The sequence below is a fragment of the Lynx canadensis genome, chromosome C2 (assembly GCF_007474595.2).
Source record: "Lynx canadensis isolate LIC74 chromosome C2, mLynCan4.pri.v2, whole genome shotgun sequence".
NCBI lineage: Eukaryota > Metazoa > Chordata > Mammalia > Carnivora > Felidae > Lynx > Lynx canadensis.
The window spans coordinates 84776543-84797885 of NC_044311.2; the positions used below are offsets into that span (position 1 = coordinate 84776543).

Here is a 21343-nt window from a genome sequence, read left to right on the forward strand (position 1 = left end):
GAAGAGTCTGAATCCATCACAGAGAATGAGAACTAGTCATAAGAGTAGGAAAAAATCAGAAGGGAGCACAGCATCACAAAATTGTAGAGGGAGTCTCAAGAATAATCACATGGCTAACTTTTCAAATACTGCTGAAGAGTCAAGTAAGGTTGGGAAAAAAATAATTAAAAGGACAAGTCCACTGAACTTAAGAAGACAGATGTGAAGCAGCAGAAAGACACATGTGGTGGGAGAAACATAAGTGGTTTTTGTTTTCTTCTTTTGCTTAAAGTGCTTATCTAAATCCCTCCATGAAGCATGTGGGGAAACAGACACTCATACACTGCTGGTAAGGACTATAAATCGTCAATCTCTTCCAAGTTGAGTAACACAGCTGCTTGTACCTGGGATAAACCACTCCATTCCCACTCTGTGGTATGTCAACACTCACTCCCATACACTGCGGAACCTGTACTGCACGTTCATACCGGCACTGTTAACACAGGAAAAGACTACAAACAACCTAATTATTTACCAATGGAGAATGGAGAAATGCATGAAAATATATCCCTACAATGGAATTCTATATAGTAGTGAAAATGAAATGCATGTATCAACATGGATGCCTCTTAAAAATAATGCTAATGGGAAAAAGCAAGTCACAGAAAAATACAAATAGTAAGATAACATTGTCATATAGGTCAAAAGCAAGCAAAACTTCTATGGCTTCATACAGTATGGTAATTGTATAATGAAAAGCAAGCCAATGAGATAAAAAATTAGAATAGTGGTTCCCTCAGAATGTTTGGAAAAAGGTACATGATAGTGCCTTACTGATGCTGGTAGTGTTATCTTTTTAGGTTGGATGATGAACTCATGGGTGTTCTTTTATTACTATTATGCTTAACAACTTAAATAGGTGTGCATTTTCTTCTATATAAAACAGGTATTTCAGCATTCATAAAGTTTTTAATGAAAAAAAGAACTCAGTGGACAGTGAAGAAGAGGCAGTAGGTATAGACTACTCAAGAAGTGGATCGATAAGAGACAGATCAAATAACAGGGTCAAAGTTTTTTTATTTTTAAAGACCAAGCAACGTTTGTTTGTAGACAGGGAAATGGAACCAGAAGCAAAGACTGAAGGAACAGGAAAGAAACATAAAATAACAGGTAGAGCAATAAAAGTTGATGTTCCAATTATGTTCTTTATTCTTTCTAGGGTATTTTTGGGTCACTTTAACTGCATTTTAGAAAATTCAGAAAGAAGAGGTCCTGGGGGGGAAAGACCTTCAGAGTTGAGTCTCTGTCCCCAGTAACCCGAGAACAAAGGAGGGGGTAGATCATAAGCCCTAGCAAACATCCAGAAGTCCTATTTGGCTGTGTAACTTTCATGAACTATTAGTGTGTCATCTTCTATCACTGCCTTACTAGATAGTATCACCCTCAGACAACCAGTAGTAATTGATGTGCTGAACCCTTACCTGAAGAACCTGGTCAATAGAGGCAACTGGATGCAACATGATGAGTAATATGAAAACATACAAAATAATCACAGACACAACAAAAAAATCTGAAAAAGAAAGTAAAACAATTAAATTAGAAGTTCCTTTAAATAAAAATGCATATAATAACAACTGGTATACTGGCAATCCTAAATTTGGTTTTGGATACATCTATTTAGGTTGATGAAGTACATAAAATGTATGTTTTATGTTATTTCCTAGAGTACGGCACATCATCCAGGTCCAAAGGATTCATTATGTGACATAGAAATAATCAGCATTTATAAAAATAGGAGACATTTTGTAGTTCTCCTAGATAGCTAATTTATAAGATAATCAAGTCAATATATAATTCACAGATAGGAGACTAGATTATGTAGAGCAAAATGAAATTATCATTTAAAACATGTATGTAATAATTATTGTTGAATATAAAAATACTGAATAACATTTATTCCCAGTATTAAGTATGTTATAATCCTAAATGGAGACATTCTAATTTGACTGTAAGTATATTTCTGTTAAGTGTATCCCACTTTCTTAATGACTTCCTCCATGAAATATTTCTACAGAAAATGTACGCTAAAACCCAGAAACTGAATATCTACTATTTTAAATGTGGGTTAATCCATTTGCTGCAGTAGCTAGGAGCGGTAAATTCAGTCTCAGAGTACTTTGCATTACTTTCCTAACTCCAAAATAAAACTCCCTGCTTGTGGTCATTTTGTTAACCGTGTACATACATGCATACACCTGCAAATATACAAACATACTCTCATATAATGAGCCTTAAGGCTCAGAACTTTCCCCATTATATTGCTACCCCCCCCCCCAACTTTTTCCCCTTGTTTCTTTGGTTTGGATATTTACTTACAAGTTCTTATTTGAGGTCATCTTGAAACTCAAATTTTACTAACACCATGTAAAACCAAAATTTTATCACGAAGCCTTCAGATTGGGTAAAGAAGTTAATATCCAATTTTTGGACTTTAAATGAGGAATCTCATACTATTTTTAAATGTGGGAGCCATTTACAAACACTGTTAATATGTCAGTTCAAAACTATAAGCCAATATTTATTGTTTTGTAGAAATAACATTATGTTCTATATATATGTATTTATTGTTTACATGTATTAATATCTAGATTTACTGTTCTAACAACTTGGGCTGGAAGTTTTATTAACATTCATGTCAAAGTGGGGACACTTTTTTTATTATAAGTCACTGACCAACAGGCTGAACGCTAGATTAAAAAAAAATATTTTTTCTAGATCTTTATTTTTAAAACATACTACTAAGCTATAAACAGGAACTATAACATTCTATTCAATAAACGTAGCAACTAAAGTAATATGTAAGTTACACAGTCACTCATACAGTTATTGTGGTCAGTTAAAGTGTTTGGACAGTGCTAATTTCAAGTACAGAAGCACACAAAAGACAAATTCAGAAAAAGGACAAGAAATGGTCAGAATACAAATGCCAGAGAGATATGGAGACAGAAAAGAAAGCTGGTTCAAAATAGTAATAGGCCATATTGAATGTTTTCCAAATTCGAATGCATTTTTACAGCCATAAGCAAAACAGATTTGCAATCTACTTCCTGACATGTTGCCAGAAAAAAACAATTTTTTTTTTTCCTTTACTCAGGCTCACAAATGTCTTACATCTACCTCAACAGTGTTTCTCAAATGTTCCTGTCTTTCTCCTAGAAAGACACACCTTTGATCACACCTCTAAAAATCTGCCAAGATTTTCCATGTGAAGCAGAAAATAAGCAGTTGAACCTCTCCTCTGTTTAGCCAGGGGAGAAAAAGAGGCACTATTCAAAGAAATCTGATGGGGAGGTGCATGGTTGGCAGATGTATATAACCACTGCAATGAAAAGATCAATAGGGAAACCAAGAATGAGAAAATCAGGTATTCGTTTTTGAGAGGTACAGAGTTTCTAGTAAACTGTGCTCTCTGCTCCTGGACTCTGCTGGCATTGCTACTGAAGTACAAGTAATGCTCTTCACCAGAAGACAGCAATCAAAACAAATTCTGTGTTGGTGGTAACTGGAGATCAGGGAACAATGTTCCGTAAGTTAAAAGATTTAGATTCTACCACAAAGCTGTGTGAACAGGGAACAAGTCCTTTGGAGTCAAGGTATTTTAACTAACATGATGAGGATACCATAGGGAAGAGCAGACTTAGTCCTTAAAAGGCAAAGCAATAAGTAAATTAAAGTTATTAAATATGTCCCAGCTTAGGGCATCACAGATTTGTTGTTGATGATACCAGACCATTTTGATGGAATGTGGCAACAAAATCAAGCACCAGAAGGATTTCCTTTATATTCCCCTTGGTATGTGACTCAAAAATAAACCCTTACATAGGATAAATAAGCCTACAAACTTGTTTACGACTCTGATATATACTTCTCTAGCTGTTCCTTCCTCAAAAAATATGAACTGGGATCTTCTGACCCATAACCACAAATTTCAAGTCTTTTTATTCCTAATTCTCCCTCCTCTCCCCCCACCCCCTCGCCCTTCCTTACTCAGTTTCTTATCTTTGAAAGGCCAGCTTATCCTGCAGGGCCTCTAGGTATCTGCTCCAACCAATTCAGGCCTGGCAGATGAACAGGAAAAAATGCATATACCCTGAGGAAGAGAGATCCTGGCAGTTCAGTAGTGATGTCTTCACAGACTGAGAGAGGACTAGGATGTCACAAGCAGGAGTTATAGGGGTCAAGTCAAGAAACTGGAGCAAAAACTGAAGCCAAATCCCAAGAAATCACATCTAGTTAAATGAGAGTGTAAGAATTAAGTCTGTATCATCATGGGCCTCGAAATGATAGCATGGTCAAAGGAGAAAATATAAGTGGGCTAAGCTAAAGTTGAAAATGGGTCACCACAGACTGAAATTTGGTTTTATTTAGAATCCAACCAGTAGAAGAGAACAAAAAAAAAAAAAAAAAAAAAAAAAACCAACTCTGAAGAGACTGCCTTAAATGCCTAAGACAGATATTAATTTTTAAAAACAGTAATCGCAAGATAGGTTTCACACGTTTTACTATTTAGATACAGAGAACAGCAACTAGCAAGTCCTGGCAAAGAACTGTTAACTGTATTCTACAGTAAAAAATGAAAAGCTAATGTCAACTCTAGTAAAGCCTTAACCTTTTCTCCATTTATTTCAACTATATTTATACTTTACATTGTATATTCCTTTATAAAGTTAGACTTTATTTCTGTCACTTCTTATTTTCTACTTTTCTTTCTTTATTCATCAGTAACTCCAAGATTAGGAGACTCCAATGACAGGCAGACAAGATGTGAAAATTAGCAAAATATGTATATGTTGACTTTAGTGTTCCTATTTTATTTTCTAGCAGGCATGTTTTAAGATAGCATGCACTTCTGTTTATCCACTGACAGACATGCACAAACTGCTTATATTAAGGACAAAAGTTTTGTGCCAAACCACAATTTTTAATCATGTTCTAACAAAAATAGGCCAGTGATCAACAATTGGGATTATTTTTTATTCAAGTGAATTTGAAATTAAATTGGAATATAAAATACCTTAATACAAAATTACATGGGAATACAAAGCCTTTAAGTTTTTTGAAGTTTTCTAAATAACACAAAAGATGCGTTTAAAATAGGAAAACAATCTTTTTTTTAATTGGAGAAGCATGGATATGGTAGATTTTCTCAGACCTCTAAAATTAACTTTCCTGACACAGCTGTCTTGCTTACCAAACAGTCTGAACACCAGTTTTCTTAATTAAAAAAAGGGGGGGAGGCATTATTCTCTGACAGATGTTTCAGCTAACCTTGGGCATGCTAAATATTTCCTTGAAATTTAAAAATATGGAACTAAAACTAAAACACATACATCAACTTTCACTAAGTTCACCTCAACTAAAGCTAACTTAGGTACAAAGTCCTCTTAGAAGAAGTGATTGACCTTCTATGGAAGGCTTTTTGTCCCAAAGCATGCTTCCAATATGGTCTCAGTAATATAATATACTTTCTACTTATTAGATAATATCAGTTTTTGTGAAAAAAAAAAAAAGTAAAAACAGATGACAATATTGATAATTGAATCATCTTAACCTGTCCAAATGTATGAAGCAATAAAACTTGACCTACAAACCACATAGGGTAGAAGAATAAAATAATGTGAAAATGCGCTGTAAACTGACGTGACAGGTATAATTTACTGAAATCTGTGACCAGTTTGCCAAGTAGAACACCAGCATTTCTTTACATCTACAACAAAGAATAACTACTATTCATTCTATACTATAATATTGCAAATATCTGAAGTTTTATATGAAAAAAATTAAGTTGTCCCAGACATTAGTATATTCTCAAATTTTAAAAAAAATTGGCAATTGATGTTTTTCCCTATAAGCTCCAATTTTGATTAATCGAAATGCTATCTCCTACTGCCATAGGTAGACAAGTTTGACATCGGCACAAGACTCCCTTCTACTGGCCCTTTCGGCAGTGGATGCAGAGGTGACAGAAAGAAAGAACTGCAGGTGAACGCTGTCTGCACCAGTGTCAAAAATGACAGGAAGACAGTTGGCACTGTGCAGACCGCCCAGCAGCAGAGAGCAATACCCACTGTTCCAACTGAAGATCCTCTGTTCCTGCTTCTAATTCTAACTCTGTCTGCAACGTGCTGTAAAAATAAAAGCTGGAGCCAGAAGCAATAGGATGTGAAAACCAGGAATGTTTAGAACAGGGTGGCTTCAATTTTAAACTTTAGACTGGCAGCTCCCATGAGAACAAAACAAGACAGTAAACATCTAAATCACTAGGTTCATTCTATTCATGAAGACCTATTTCACATTGAAAGAACAGTTTCAACTCTACTCTTCTTACATTATTTTTAAAGAAAGGAAGCAGGATAAAAGAAATCACAACAAATGCCAAACTTACAATTCTTGTAGCAAGGTTGCCTGAAGGGTTTTCCTTTTGAAAAGGCAATTGCCACTATGAGGTACTGAAAACTGGAGATAAAAAACACTGTGGTATTTTCATAATTTTGTATATTATGTGTATCAGGTTTGGTTTCATTGTCCAAGTATGAAGAATTCCAATACAGGCTTCTCGTCGTATTACAAGCACTAGAACACAAAAAATGTTTACATTACTAAACACAATACTCACTTCCCAAAAGTTCACTGTCCTCAATCACTATCATAACATAAATAGAAATAAGGTGGTGCTTATAGGAAGAGATCCAACAACATCAAGGTAAAATATATGGAACAGGCAACACCAGCGTTAAGTGTCTCTTCTCTTTAGTCACATTCCAATCAGTTTAAAAAACTAGAAGAAACGTCATAATAAATAAGCCCCACTCATTGTTTAAATTTAAGGATGATACTAATATAACACTGTATGTGGATTATACTGGGGTAAAATTTTTTAAAAAATCAAATTTTGAGAGTAATTTTAACACAGTAAAGGTTAACAGACCTTAGGTCTGACCTTAGCTCTACCAATTTTTTGGCTTAATCGAGGAAATATTACTTTATTTCTCAGCCCATTTCCTGACCTATAAGTGTGGATACCACCTGTGCCATCACAGGGTTACTGTTAAGGAATGAGGGATGACTCTGTCAATGCCTAGGAAAGCACCTGGCACCTAGACGACCCTCAATATTCTCACCGATGTATGGTGCTCTTTGAGCTCTACTCCCAGGGGGGCAGGACAGTCAAACACAGGTAATACCCATTACTAAAACACTAACTACATAAGCACAGGCAAGTAGTAACAAAATGTTAATCTGCTACAAATGAACTCTGGAAAGATACTCCGGAACAATTCCATCTATTTCTTTTTATGTGCAGTGTCCATATGTACATATAAGCAAACAGTAATGTTAAATTTCTTAAAGTTTCCTGAAACTTTAAAAAAAAAATTTTTTTTTTAACATTTATTTATTATTGAGAGACAGAGACAGACAGAGCATGTGCATGGGAGGAGCAGAGAGTGGGGGAGACAGAGAATCTGAAGCAGGCTCCAGGCTCCGAGATGTCAGCACAGAGCCCGACGTGGGACTTGAACTCACAAACCGCGAGATCATGACCTGAGCCGAAGTTGGACGCTATACCGACTGAGCCACCCAGGCGCCCCAAGTTTCCTGAAACTTTTAAAGACAATCTCCTTTCATTATAAGCAAACTATAAATAAATGTTTGCATCTAAAAATTTAATTCTACAAAATTACCTTAGTGAATGGCTTACATGTTTGATTAATTAAAATAATGTTATCATAATTTGTCACTGACAGAACACTCTACCTATAAGTAAGAGAAGCACTTGGCACTTTTTTTACGAGTTTTTTTTCTATTGTTTGTTTTAAAATGCTATTTCCTAAACTTAGGGTAGAAAAGTTCGACACAAACATTCTGGGTTTAGGAAAGACTCCAGTGATTAATTTCAACTTTCTCACTTTACAGGTAAGGAAAGCAAAGCTCAGTAGCAAATTAAGAAACTGGTCCAATATCCTCATGTTGGTAGTGACCATGAGGACCTTGCCTGACCATCTTTCTACAGATAAAAGGAGTTACCATAATATTTATAATCAAATATAAGCCAAATAATTTAACTATTTAATCAAGCTGCCTGTGAACTGTTATATAAATTTTAAAACTTATTTTTACATGCATACATGTTACACATATCTTACACACATTTTTTAAATGGATTGACCAACTTACTCTGACTGTGGATGCCATACTTCATACCAAGATTGCTGCTTGACCCAAAAAAAACCCAAAGATTGAAATCCAATGCAGATGATGATCTGAGACAAAACGGAGAAGAGAAGGGCCCCAGATATAAGACCTGAGGGTGGTCTTTGTGCCACAAGTTCCTTCCAGGCAGGATTTAAACTCACTATATTGAGAAGAAAAACAGGAGGAGTTTTTATCTAAATTAGTTGCTATAAAACTCAGATTCATTTAGGAACTTAAATTTATTTCTAACAAATCTTTACTATAAAAATTGTCCAAAACCCAATCCAGATGTCATACAGATTTAAGTAATCTGTAAAAGTAAACAATTTAGGCTTTTTCAAAAGTGTACTATTTTTTTCATGAGTACTTTTACATTACCCCACTGAAATTCAGAGAAACACTAGTATAAGTAAAAAGAATACTAAACATAAACTATAACATCAATCACCATCCTTGTATGTTCAACTAAAAATTTATTTATTTCTCAATCTTTAATTGCAAATCTACAGTAATAATACATATTTTCTCCTCTTAAAAAGACATTAACAAAGGTTGGAAGCTATATAAACATAACCGTAACCAAAAAAGGCTTTGATCACTTATTAAGGTGATGCCCCCCAAGTTTCTCCACAACATTCCTCTTTATAATTGATAAGTAATTTGTAAAAAGATATTGAAACTATGTAAAAATCCTGTTCCTCATTAAACTTTCACTCGCCAGTTTTAGTATCCACTAAAGACGATCTAATCCAGTGGTTCTCAACCAACATGCTTTTGACCCCTGAGAACATCTGGCAATGTCTGGAGATATTCTTGGTTGCCACAACCGTAGCTGTGTTACTGGCACGTAGGGGTAGAGGCCAGAGATGCTGGTCTAATGCACAGGATAGAATTAGCTGTTTTAACAGATGAATCAGATCAGGGTCTTTTCATGGTCTAAGCCCATCATTCCTTCTATATTTATTAGTTTGCATTTTACTCTCAGGAAGAGCTTTCCCTTCTCTCCCTATTTATTTCCAATATGAACTTGTGAATATTCATTTGACTAAATGGGTCATATCCCATTACATCATTACTTATTTTTATATAATCACAAAGACCAGAATAAACCAACATCTTGTGTCTCCTCATATGCTGTACTGAGGATACAACATCACTTCTGCCATGTTCCTGCCAAGAATTCATAGCCCAAGTCTAAAGAGACTACATCAGACATCCATATATTTGGTTTCTCTTCTTTCATAAATGTCAACATCAAGATGCCCAAAAAAGGGTTGATGTAATATTCTGGATTAAAAAAAGACTAAAGAGAAAAGATAATGAAATTTGTGAGCCTGGGTTAGATCCTGGTCTAGAGAATTAGGGGAACAAAATAAGTAGAAAAGATATTATTTGGATATATGACAACACTTGATTATGGGCTGTGGGTTAGATAATATTGTATGAGTGTTAAATTTCCTGATCTTTGTAACTATGGTTTGTTTTGTTTTTTAATGTTTAGTTTTTGAGAGAGCACGAGCAGGCGAGGAACAGACAGAGAGGGAGACACAGAATCCAAAGCAGGCTCTAGGCTCCGAGCTGTCAGCACAGAGCCTTGATGCGGGGCTCGAACCCACAAACTGAGATCATGACCTGAGTCGAAATCGGACGTTTAACTGACTGAACCACCCAGGTGCCCCATAACTATGTTTAATTATGTCAGAGAATGGCTTTGTTTTACGGCAATATACACAATATTCAGAGACAAAGGGGCATGATAACACAAACTTATTCTCAAATATTTCAGAAAAACATGGACAGAGAACAATAAAATAGGGCAAATGAAAACAATGAGTAGTAAAAGAACATATTTACAGGGAATCTGAAGAAGTATGCACTGTTATAATTATTGATATAAATTTACCAAAGTTTAATGAGTTACATCAGAATTTCATATGCTTTTAAATCGATAGTAAAGCAAAATACTCACTTGTAAATACCACTACCAAAATGATTGCCAGATCAATGAAGAGAAACTGGAAGTCTCCCAGGTTACTTAAGATCTACAGAAGTGATTTTTAAAACATAATTAGTTTTCAGAAATTATTTTTATACCATTTTCCCTGGCTTTAGATTTTCCTCCCTTGGTTTCAGTTGCCCCCCTCCATGCACTCCCCCTCAACCCCGATAAAGACAACTTTAAAATGACACTTGGACTTGCTTAAAAATTAAAACACATTTGCCTTTGATATTAGTGACATAGAACATACGTTTGCAAACATTCAATTTATTAATATAAAAGGCATCTCCTAAAAATTCATTCAATATAAATCTTAAACCTTTTGGCAAAAAGGAAACACAAGCTTTTACTCACAATATTCAACATTCTTGAAAATTAGTACCTCAAAGCTTCCTTAATATCTAACACCATCCCTCCTGATACTTTCGACAAGGTAGAAGGGATATTTTCACAAAGACTCCCTGGCAGGTCACTAATGTTAATTTTGAGAAAACTCTAAAGTGATCTCACTGCAATTATAAAATCCAGTGGATTACCTATGGACATCACTGTTTACACTTTTTCTCCAAGTGCATAAAGTCCTACAAACTACTGCTGAAACATCTTTTCTCATTCTGACCTTTTCTGAAAATGTATCGCAAGGTTAACTACAATTCTGAAATATGTCACAGCTTGACATTTTGAAGAGTTCTAAGAAAGACGCCCAATCTGAGCTAAAGGCAAAAAAAGAATACAATCATCTTTTATTCACGAGGCTTTAGCCACAGTTGTCAGCCTTAAAGAAAATGCTATTCTAGATCAATGAGATTTTCAATCTGCTACTCAAAATATAACAAACCAAAGGAAAACTTACAGATGCTAGTTATGTAAGTTTCATAATTAGTAGATGCATACATACTCAATTTTTTAGCTTAAATGCCTTAACACTAAGCAGCATCTCTATAAGCAATGTTGGTACTCACAGAATATAGCAGAGTAACACTGAAGTACTGTATAATGCTGTACAAAGCCATAAATTTAAACACACAGAAAGAAGTCATTAAAGCAGCACGGCCTTCCCTATGAAAACAAATGTTGGCATGTGAATAAAAGCATTTTGAATTCCTCTTCCAAATCACAATTATATCTTGACAGATGAATAGCAACATTCAACAGCTACAACAAAGCACTTTTCTATCAAAAGAACTAAACCAAAGCAGAACTGAAAGAAATGTAAAGTAGCAACCAGTTGGTAACTAAGGTATAGAATATACTAATACACCATTACAACAAATTCATACTCATTTCTATAATTTTTTTCTACATTATTAGAGCAAGCCACAAAGAGATAATGGGAAAATTTTCAATTTGTGCTACCTGATAAGGTTTGGCACACAGGAAATACTAGGAGTTTTGGAGGTAAAGGGAGATGCCACTGAAGCCTCAAGCTCTGATAACGAAATGCCTCCATGTGCCCTCTTCAAAGCCTAATGGTTTGAAGAAGAAAAGGAGTTAAGTTTTGTGAATGGGACTTGGGTAGAGAAAGAATTATAAATCACAGAAACCATACTTACACCACAATCATTTGCCCCATCACCGCACATTCCAACAAAGTAACTGAGAAACAAAAATTATGTCGATTAATTTTTTAAAATAAACAACATTTAACTTAATATTTCTTCAGGGGCACCGGGGTGGCTCAGTCAGTTAAGTGTCTGACTTCAGCTCAGGTCATGATCCGCACTTCATGAGTTTGAGCCTTGCATCGTGCCCTGTGCTGACAGCTCAGAGCCTGGAGTCTGCTTCAGATTCTGTGTCTCCCTCTCTCTCTACCCCTCCTATGCTCACACTCTCTTTCTCTCAAAAATAAACAAACATTAAAAATTTTTTCACTAAAAATTTTTTTTAAAAAAGGATTTTCTAATACATTATGAACAGCTAACAGACCAAGACCTCCCCACTGAAACTGACAAATCTTTTTACCACACTGACCACAGGCATTTTGCTTTGTAAACAGCACCAGCTTGCAAGTCAAATGACCTGGGTTATTGTCCCATTTCTGTCACAAGCTGGGCAAATAGTTTATTATTTGGCATCTTAATTTCCTAATCTGTAGAACAAAGGTCTTGGGCCTGTACAGTCTTTAGTAACCTACTTTTAAGGTTATCAGTAAAGATTTCTCCCTTTAAAACTGGAAACATAATTATTTACAGAAACTATAAAGTCACTTCTAGAAGCTGAGTAAATGAACTCTATCTAAAAGATATTACCTGGGAAAGGAATTGTGGATATTTATTTTTGCTAAATAAATGAGTACATGAGCCTCTTGTAAAGAGGCACTTAGAGTTATCACCTATCTTGCAGGTGACAATTCTATACACATGAAATATCAGTTACTTTTCTGGGTTTGAAAATGAAATTACAATTCATAAAAATAAAACACCACCAATACTTACTCTACATTTTGCAATGCTTCTATTAATTGTGTCTTCTGATCAGGTGCCATACGAGCAAAAACAGTGCCATGCAACATCAACTGAAAAAAATATGAATTTCTTTAAAATACTATTCACAATGTATTCTTGTGAACACAAACATACATAAACCCAAGTCACTAACCTTAGGAGCAAGGTCTTGAAAATGTTCCAATATCACTGAAAATGATTTTCCATTCATTGCAAAATGGTAACGAGTCACTTGAAGATTCTCTAAGCTATTATGGACCAATTTAATTGGAATAGCCTATGTACAAGACATTCAAAACAATATTTAGGCAGCCAAACCGAGTAATACAATCCTATTTTTTAATTAAAAAAAAAAAATTTTTTTTTACATTTATTTATTTATTTTTGAGAGACAGAGACAGAGCACAAGAGGGGGATGGGCAGAGGGAGAAGGAAACACAGAATCCAAAGCAGGTTCCAGGCTCCGAGCTGTCAGCACAGAACCCGATGTGGGGCTTGAACTCACAAACTGTGAGATCATGACCTGAGCCGAAGTCAGATGCTCAACCCACTGAGCCACCCAGGCGCCCCAATCCTATTTTAAATATATCTGATCTATGGGGTGCTTGGATGGCTCAGTCAGTTAAGTGTCCGATTTCAGCTCAGGTCATGATCTCACAGTTCGTGAGTTCAAGCCCCATTTCAGGCTCTCTGCTGGAGCCTGGAGCCTGCTTCTGATTCTGTGTCTCCCTCTCTCTCTGCCCCTCCCCAACTCAGGCTCGCTCTGTCTCTCTCAAAAATAAACATATAAATAAATAAATAAATAAATAAATAAATAAATAAATAAACAAATAAATAAGATCCAAAACTAAATTCTTTCATTTGATAGTTTACATAAAACAATCAAAGTTTAACATTTTTTGAAAGTGAAAAGAAACTCAATGTTAAGGTAATCATCCAGTGATGCTTATTTAAAACAAAGGCTAAACATCAGCTTCAGTTTGAAATAATGCATGAATGAAACATTATGGACCACTTGTATCATTTATCGCTACTTTTAAAATAGGATAGATAAATACCTGGGATTCTTATACTTTAAAATGGTGCTTCTCAGCTTTGGCTAAATATCCACAATTTGAGGTACCTGGGTCTTACCTAGTCCTAATGAATCAATCTCTGAGGAGACAGCCCAGGCGTCTGTTTTCATTTATGTTTTGTTGTGTTGTATTTTAATGCACCACTTTTTATTTCTTCAGACTAAATTCAAACAAGCAAGCTTCAAAAGGAAAAAATCATCTTGACATTACCTCCGAGTCAATGGCTGATGAATTACTGCACTGTGTTAGGGTGTCTGCATAATGCCAGTTTATCTTGGCAACTTTCCCATCCTTCGGAGGTAATGCTTCAGCAATAATAACTTTATCCTGAGGTAGTATCATTCCACAGTCTCTGGCCACAGAGACAGCAGTCAACATGTTGTCACCTAATGTTCAAAATATTGACAATATGTTAAAATTAAAATGGAAACATAAATGTACTTGACAACAATACTTATCCAGAATCTCTATTACCCCCGACTATGCTTGGCAAAATGAGGATCCTGTACAGTCTTACCCTTGGAGCTTCAAAATAGCAAAAATCAAAACATACTTTTCAAAGGAAGCCTCAAATAACTCCAGCACACATATGCTAAACAGACCACTCTTACCCACACTTTTTAAAGTCAGATATATTCTGAATCTTTTTGTCATGCACTGGTAGCACCCACCAATGCCTGGCACCGTGTCACACACACAGCAGGTGCTCAAAAACTATTTGTTGAAATAACTCAAGAGTGACCGGTAGTCTGTACAAGAATGCCTAAAATCACAGGGGAAAAAAAAAAAAAAAAAAGAATGGATTACAAAAGCAAAAAGATAAAGAAGGTAACAAGAATGCAATCTTTACAAGATATAAAGAGAACCTCTCCGTTGTGAAAAGGCAAGAACTGAAAAGAAGTCCTGTAAGGACAGGCTCAAGAGAAGAAAATATAAACATATGTGAAAAGCCAGCAAAGGTATGAGAAGTTCACTGCTGCCAGAACGGAAGGGCAATATTACTTCTTCCCCCAATTTCCACACATTATTTCCAAGGGCATCCTCCTATGACCAGAGTGACCCCCCTTGGGAACCAAAGCCACAGTTTGTCACAGCAGAGAAAGAGGAAAGTGCTTTCAAGGAGGAATCATTAGAGGCAAGGACTTGCTGGGATGCTAATAAATGTATCTACTTGAGCTACATAGTAATAAGTATACTATTGGAAGGGTCTCAGAGTCTAAAACAAACAAAAAAAAAATGTACACATGCCCTTTCCATATAAGGCTTAGTGAATATATAAAGCCATAAAGTGACTACCTTAATTATGATTATTTACTAAGAAAAAACACTTAGGAGCTGCCACAGTTTCACAAAGCTAAGGAATGGGAATTACATAATATTTATCAACAGCATAATACCAGGAGAATCACTTAGAATAGTCAAAAATCACAAACAAATCAAACAATGGCTATCTTCACTAGTATGCATTCAAGCAATGATAATGAACATACTCTTATACATAAAAATGTAATTCTAACAAATATCTGTTAATCATTTTTCATGCATCTAGCGCAGTTTTAAAAATTGCAGAAGACCCCAAAATGAACAAAACATTGTCTTCACCCTCTAGAATCGTATATTCTAATAGGGAAAACAAACCTGCAAATAGCACAAGATATAATAACTGCTATAATGTATTATTAAAGAGAGGTAACAAAAAAGGAGCAGTATCTAAATTTTTACAGTATGCCCTTCACCATTTTACTGTTTCTATAAATAGAATTTGCTAGCCCTTAAAAGAGTATTACAAAGTTATAACTCTGAAGAATATTCTGAGCTGAAATGGGGCATGGGAGGATGAAGCCACTATGTGCTTTTATAACTGTCTGGTCATTCCACCACATTATATAACTTGAACTCTAAGAGTCACACTCAATTTTTCCTGTGTCCTTTTATAAAGTCCAACCTGTGACCATGACCGTGCGAATGTTGGCTTTATGCAAATCTTCAAGTACTCCAGGGGTTTCTTGCTTTAATTTGTTCTGCATTATAATTAATCCCATAAAATCCATGTTGTTTTCAATGACATCTCTGCAGAAAAAGAAATTTTAACACATAATGGTTTAGAAATTTTAACACGTAATGAAACAGTATCTGTTCTCTTTATACTGATAAAGCAATGTAAAATACCCATAAATTGTACATCAAACCATTTTGTATGTTGAATAAAGCATAAATGTGTTTGAGTTCAATATCTCAAACTTATATCTGGAAAAACAATTCCCAAGGGATATAAATGAAATTAAATTTCATCTTTGGAAATGTGAGAATAAGGATAATTTGGAAATGTTATCTTTGTAAGATACTAAACACTTGTAGTACTAAGGAATGTTCATCTTATATTCCACCTGCAAAATGAATAAGCATAAATAAATCTATGCTTTACTGTCCCCACCTCCACACAACATACCCTAACTTAAGTGTCCAGAGAAAAGGAAAAAATTTGACTATAAGCACATTCAATAGTTATACTGTATTATGATCAAGTCTTTGAAGAATTTTAGAAAAGTCTTGATCAAATTCTTTCTTTTTTAAGTTTATTTATTTTGAGAGAGAACGAGATAGCACATGCAAGCAGAGAGAGAGAGAGAGAGAGAGAGAGAGAGAGAGAGAGAGAGAGAGACACACACACACAAAGAGAATCCAAAGCAGGCTCCACACTGTGAGCAGAGCCCAACTCAGGGCTCGATTTCATGAACTGTGAGATCATGACCTGAGCCAAAATCAAGAGTCAGATGCTTAACTGATTGAGCCACCCATGTGCCCTTTGATCAAATTCTTGATTCTAGAAGTGTGATATTAAACCTATTAGCAGTCTGACAATGAGATCTATTTGGGCCCCAGAAATGGGTCTCTGAGAATATTTACAAATATTCAATAGCCATCAGGACACAATTCCTTCAAAATTTGAGTATCCACTCTGTACCAAGTAGTACTACCAGTCATTGGAAGGTCAAAGATGAAAAGGTATGTGATCTGTACTCTCGAGGCGTTTTTTTGATTGTGGTGTGTGTGTGTTTGTGTGTGTGTGTGTGTGTGTGTGTGTGTGTATGAAAGAGAGACAGAGAGAGAGAGAGAGAGAGAGAGAGACAGAGAGAGAGAGAGAGAGAGAGAGAGAGAGAGAGAGAGGTTGAGAGAGAGAGAAAACAGACATGCAAGCAAAAAGATGCATGCAAAAATAACATGTGCATTATCATGGAAATGGATGCATTCTTAAGAAATTTCAAACTACCAGAACCGTATCACAGAAATAGGTTTGGTTTTGTTTTGTTTTTTTTCAATGGAGAAAGAAGGCTGAGATTAGGAACCAAAATTTCAGACTGGCAATAACCAACTGGTTTTTCTACACAAAATTCAATAAAGGTGCTTATTAAGCACATAGCTCTAAAACATAAAACACTCTGAAATATAATTTATATTTATGTATGGGTGGTAAAGGTATCAAAGAACAGTTAAGCAATACAAATGACACTGCTGGTGGTGATAGGAAAAATAAGCCTTGAAGCCTGAAAATGCATTTCAAAGAACACAGTTGTACTGATGTGAAAACTCTGGGGTCAAAGCACTACAAGCCGTGTTCCCATGATCTGCTAGGTTCTGGCTGCTACTGGTTTCCTTACTCTCCAACGAATGATACAGGTCATGGCAATATTGTTCTCTAATGAATGAATAATCCAATATTCAACTCAAGATAGAAAGGTTCAAGCTGTGAGAGAAATGTCAAAACCTGCTCTTGTAAGATAAGATGGAAATACAGAGAGGTTCTTGGTTGAAGCACGTGAAAGGAGAGTAGAGAAAGAGAGAAACAGGGACAGGATATCCTGGGCAGAAGGAACAGCCTACTCAAGGGCACGCAATGATGTCTGGATATGACAGGCTTAAGAACTACAGACAAATCAGTAGTTTTAAAGGTCCCAGCAAAAGGTGAAGCTGTAGAGAAAGAGCCCAACGTGCCCTTCACCAGAATTAGAACGTAACATTGTACATGTGTAGCTCCCAACCATGCATATCCATCAGATCTGGCTAATGCTTTTCTTTTTTTTTTGAAACGTTCATGTTTAAACATGCTTCACCCCCAAATATTGTTTCAATAGGCAGAATTCCTAATGCAGTTTTTCCTTTTAGTTATTGGGCTAGCCCCTCCACTCCTTAGTTCTCATTTGGTAAAACAGGATTGCACAACAAATATAAACACCATCCTACTCTTTTCACTTAGCGTGCCTGAGATACAGGGATCTCCCACTTTTTCCAAGTTCACATTAGGCCATTTCACTTTTACGAAAGGCCTACGTTACTCATTTTCACTAACCAAAAGAAACCTGAAGATTTTTTGCTTTCGAGACAAAAAAATAAGAGGCAAATATAGCGTCCAACATGTGTTTTACAGCAAGCCATTTTAGAAGCAGCGCACTTCCACGCAGAGAGAGAGGTGCTCCCCAGTTCCTTCCCTGGGGATTATAATCTGCATCTCAGCATCAAGCCACATAGTTTTGAACTGTGTCTGTGAGCTTCTTACTCTACCTTGATTTATTCTCTGCCTGAATTAGCAAGATGTGTCCTACGCTATAAGAAAAGCTTCAAAGAGATTATTTTTGGCGTCTGGAAGCAAAAATTTTTCCACATACATTAATTGTAACTGTTTCTTCATTTTAGGCCATTTCAGCTTAGGAACGATTTTATAGGAATGCTCTACTTTGACAGCAGGAGGAGTTGTTATTAACAGCAATGTTAACAGCCCATAGTTTAGCCATTGCCCTATGGGTATTATGTTATTTGCACTATTTAAACATGAACCTTATGCACACATAGAAATAGCTCTTTAATCTGGATTCTTAGAACTGCACTTGCTGGGTCAAACTGTATAAGCAAATTCAAATTTTGATAGGTACTACACATGTTTATTATGAATCTACAATAGTGTAGTAGCAGTATGTTGTTAAAATTTTCCCAAACCATCACTAACATTTGGTATGGTCAAAATTTTCAACTTTTCCAACCTTAGAAGTGATGTCTCACTGTGGTTTTATTTTGTAGTTCCTCAAAGAACTAAATAAAGTGTACTACCCTTTTCATGTGTTCATCTGCCATTTGTATGCCTTTTTCTGATTCTTATCTGCTTGTGTAATTCATCCTTTTTTTTTTTTTTTTCAAATTAAGTGTTGCGTGTTTTGTTTTCTTTCTTTCCTGATACATTTTCCTAACAGTAAACTCTTCCAGTAGACGATGGGAAGCCATTTATAAGAATTCCAACTAGAGGAGCACCTGGACAGCTCAGTCAATTAAGTGTCTGACTTCAGCTCAGGATCTCTCGGTTCGTGGGTTTCAGTCCCATGTTGGGCTCTGTGCTGCCAGTTCAGAGCCTGCAGCCCACTTTGGAATCTGTGTCTCCCTCTCTCTCTGCCTCTCCCATGCTTGTGCTCTGTCTCTTTCAAAAATAAAATAATATACGTTAAAAAAAAAAAAAAAAGAATTCCAACTAGAGACCGGTGTGTTAAAAAGCTCTCTGGAGGCACTATGAAACACAAATTAAAGAGTGGAAAAGACTGGAGAGAAGTAAACGTGATGATGGTTATGTCATTCGACCTTTGGAAGCAGGGAGGTGGGGAATGGTGGTAATTAGTTATTAGGACTCATGCTACTCTGGCCAAAATAATACTTGGTTCGAACAATTGGGCAAAACCAAGTATTTTATTTGGGAAAAACAAACTACTATAGAATTATGTTTATGTTTTCAAACATAATTATGTTCCTAGAACATACGTGACACATAGCAGGCACTAAATAAATATTTAACAAACTGAGAAGGGTTTCAAAGATTTGTACTTGTATCTCAATCACCTAAAACAAACACTGCATAAGGTACAGTTCCATACATTCAATAAATATTTAATAGGGTTTTTGGAAAGCAGCATGGAGATCCTCAGCTTGTCTCGTCCCTGAAACACAGCTAGATCAGCACCAAACCATTTTGCACACCCAGGAAATTGATCTGAGGATTAACACAACAATCTGCATAACTTGAGCCAGAGAACTCGGCAGGTACATAGTGTGTACAGGCGAACTGAGAAAGAGAAAAGCCACAGAGGGTAGGGAGCTATTTTTGCAGAGAAAGGAAAAAGAAAGGGGGAGTGTGCGGCACATCAGGAGAGTGCAGGAAAAACACTGCCCTGAAAGTAGCTGGAGAGAAAGAGAAAGAGTGAAAACACTCACAGGAAACTGAACAAGAAATCTGTCCCCCAAAACCACTGACAGGAAGAAAGGAGAGGATTTCAATACCACCAGGATTGAACAGTGGAGCTCAGTGCCTGGTGGTGCTCTGGTGAGGAAGCAGGGCAAATCACCAGGAGTAGGCAGCAGGGTCTGAGGGGTCTGAGGGAACCACGGGGAGAAGTGGTTCCCTTGCTTGGAGAGCATTTAGTAGAGGCCATACAACCTTCACAAAGGCAAAGGTCCCAGAGGACCCCAGAGAGCAGTCACATTTGCTGGTACCGAGACAAGAGACACCAGAGTACAGCAAACTCTGGCTCTGGCTGTGTGTTCTGATCAGCCACAATCTCCAAACCTCTGCCACTGCACTATCACACAAATGTTTTCTGGGGCAAGCAGGCACACAGCCATTGCTCAGTGAGACCCTCCCCCAAAGAGTCAGCGTGGCTCCAGGCCAGCGAAGGGCAGGGGTGGTGGGGGTGGTGGGGGTGGTGGTGGTGGTGGTGGTGGTGGTGGTGTATGAAGTGTGGGCTTTTGAAACACAACCCCATCTGAGATAAAACTCTGGAAGGAGGTGCTGCCTGACAGGCAAATGGCTTGGACACAGGGTAGAGGCAGGGAGTGGATGGAGGCCTGAGACAAAGGAGGGGTGCTTGATAGCAGGTCGGTGAGATCTATATACTGCTTACAAGAGACATATTTTAGACCCAAAGACACATGCAGTTTGAAAATAAGGAGATGAAGAACCAGCTATCATGCTAATGGTCGTCAAAAGAAAGCTAGAGTAGCCATGCTTCTACCAGACAAACTAGATTTTAAAATAAAGACTGTAACAAGAAATGAAGAAGGGCATTATGTCATAATTAAGGGGTCTATCCACCAAGAAGATCTAACAATTGTAAATATTTATGTCCCCAACGTGGAAGCACCCAAATATATAAGTCAATTAATCCCAAACCTTCTAAAGAAACTCATTGATAACGATACCATAATAGTAGGGGGCTTCAACACCCTTCTTACAGCAATGGACAGATCATCTGAGCAGAAAGTCAATAAGGAACAATGGCTTTGAATGACACACTGGACTGAATGGACTTAACAGATATATTCAGAACATTTCATCCTAAAGCAGAATACATTCTTTTTCAGTGCGCGTGGAACATTCTCCAGAATGGATCACATACTGGGACACAAATCAGCCCTCAACAAGTACAAAAAGACAGAGATCACACCTTGCATATTTTCAGACCACAATGCTATGAAACTCGAAATCAACCACAAGAAAAAATTTGGAAAGACTATGAATACTTGGAGACTAAAGAACATCCTACTAAAGAATGAATGGG

General features: G+C 36.5%; 1 protein-coding gene across 5 annotated transcripts in view; it reads right to left on the reverse strand.

Annotated features, from left to right (window-relative positions):
* Window positions 1–21343, reverse strand: part of ATP13A3 (ATPase 13A3) — an 89388-nt gene that overhangs the window by 13689 nt on the left and 54356 nt on the right. For all 5 annotated transcript variants that reach the window (XM_030329078.1, XM_030329080.1, XM_030329079.1 and 2 more), the window contains 11 exons: window positions 15697–15821; window positions 13962–14137; window positions 12830–12952; window positions 12667–12746; window positions 11785–11827; window positions 11588–11697; window positions 11194–11290; window positions 10202–10274; window positions 8215–8392; window positions 6425–6612; window positions 1461–1549 (listed from right to left, as the gene is read on the reverse strand). In XM_030329078.1, the coding sequence (XP_030184938.1) occupies window positions 1461–1549; window positions 6425–6612; window positions 8215–8392; window positions 10202–10274; window positions 11194–11290; window positions 11588–11697; window positions 11785–11827; window positions 12667–12746; window positions 12830–12952; window positions 13962–14137; window positions 15697–15821 (1282 nt within the window). The remainder of the gene's footprint in view (window positions 1–1460; window positions 1550–6424; window positions 6613–8214; window positions 8393–10201; window positions 10275–11193; window positions 11291–11587; window positions 11698–11784; window positions 11828–12666; window positions 12747–12829; window positions 12953–13961; window positions 14138–15696; window positions 15822–21343) is intronic.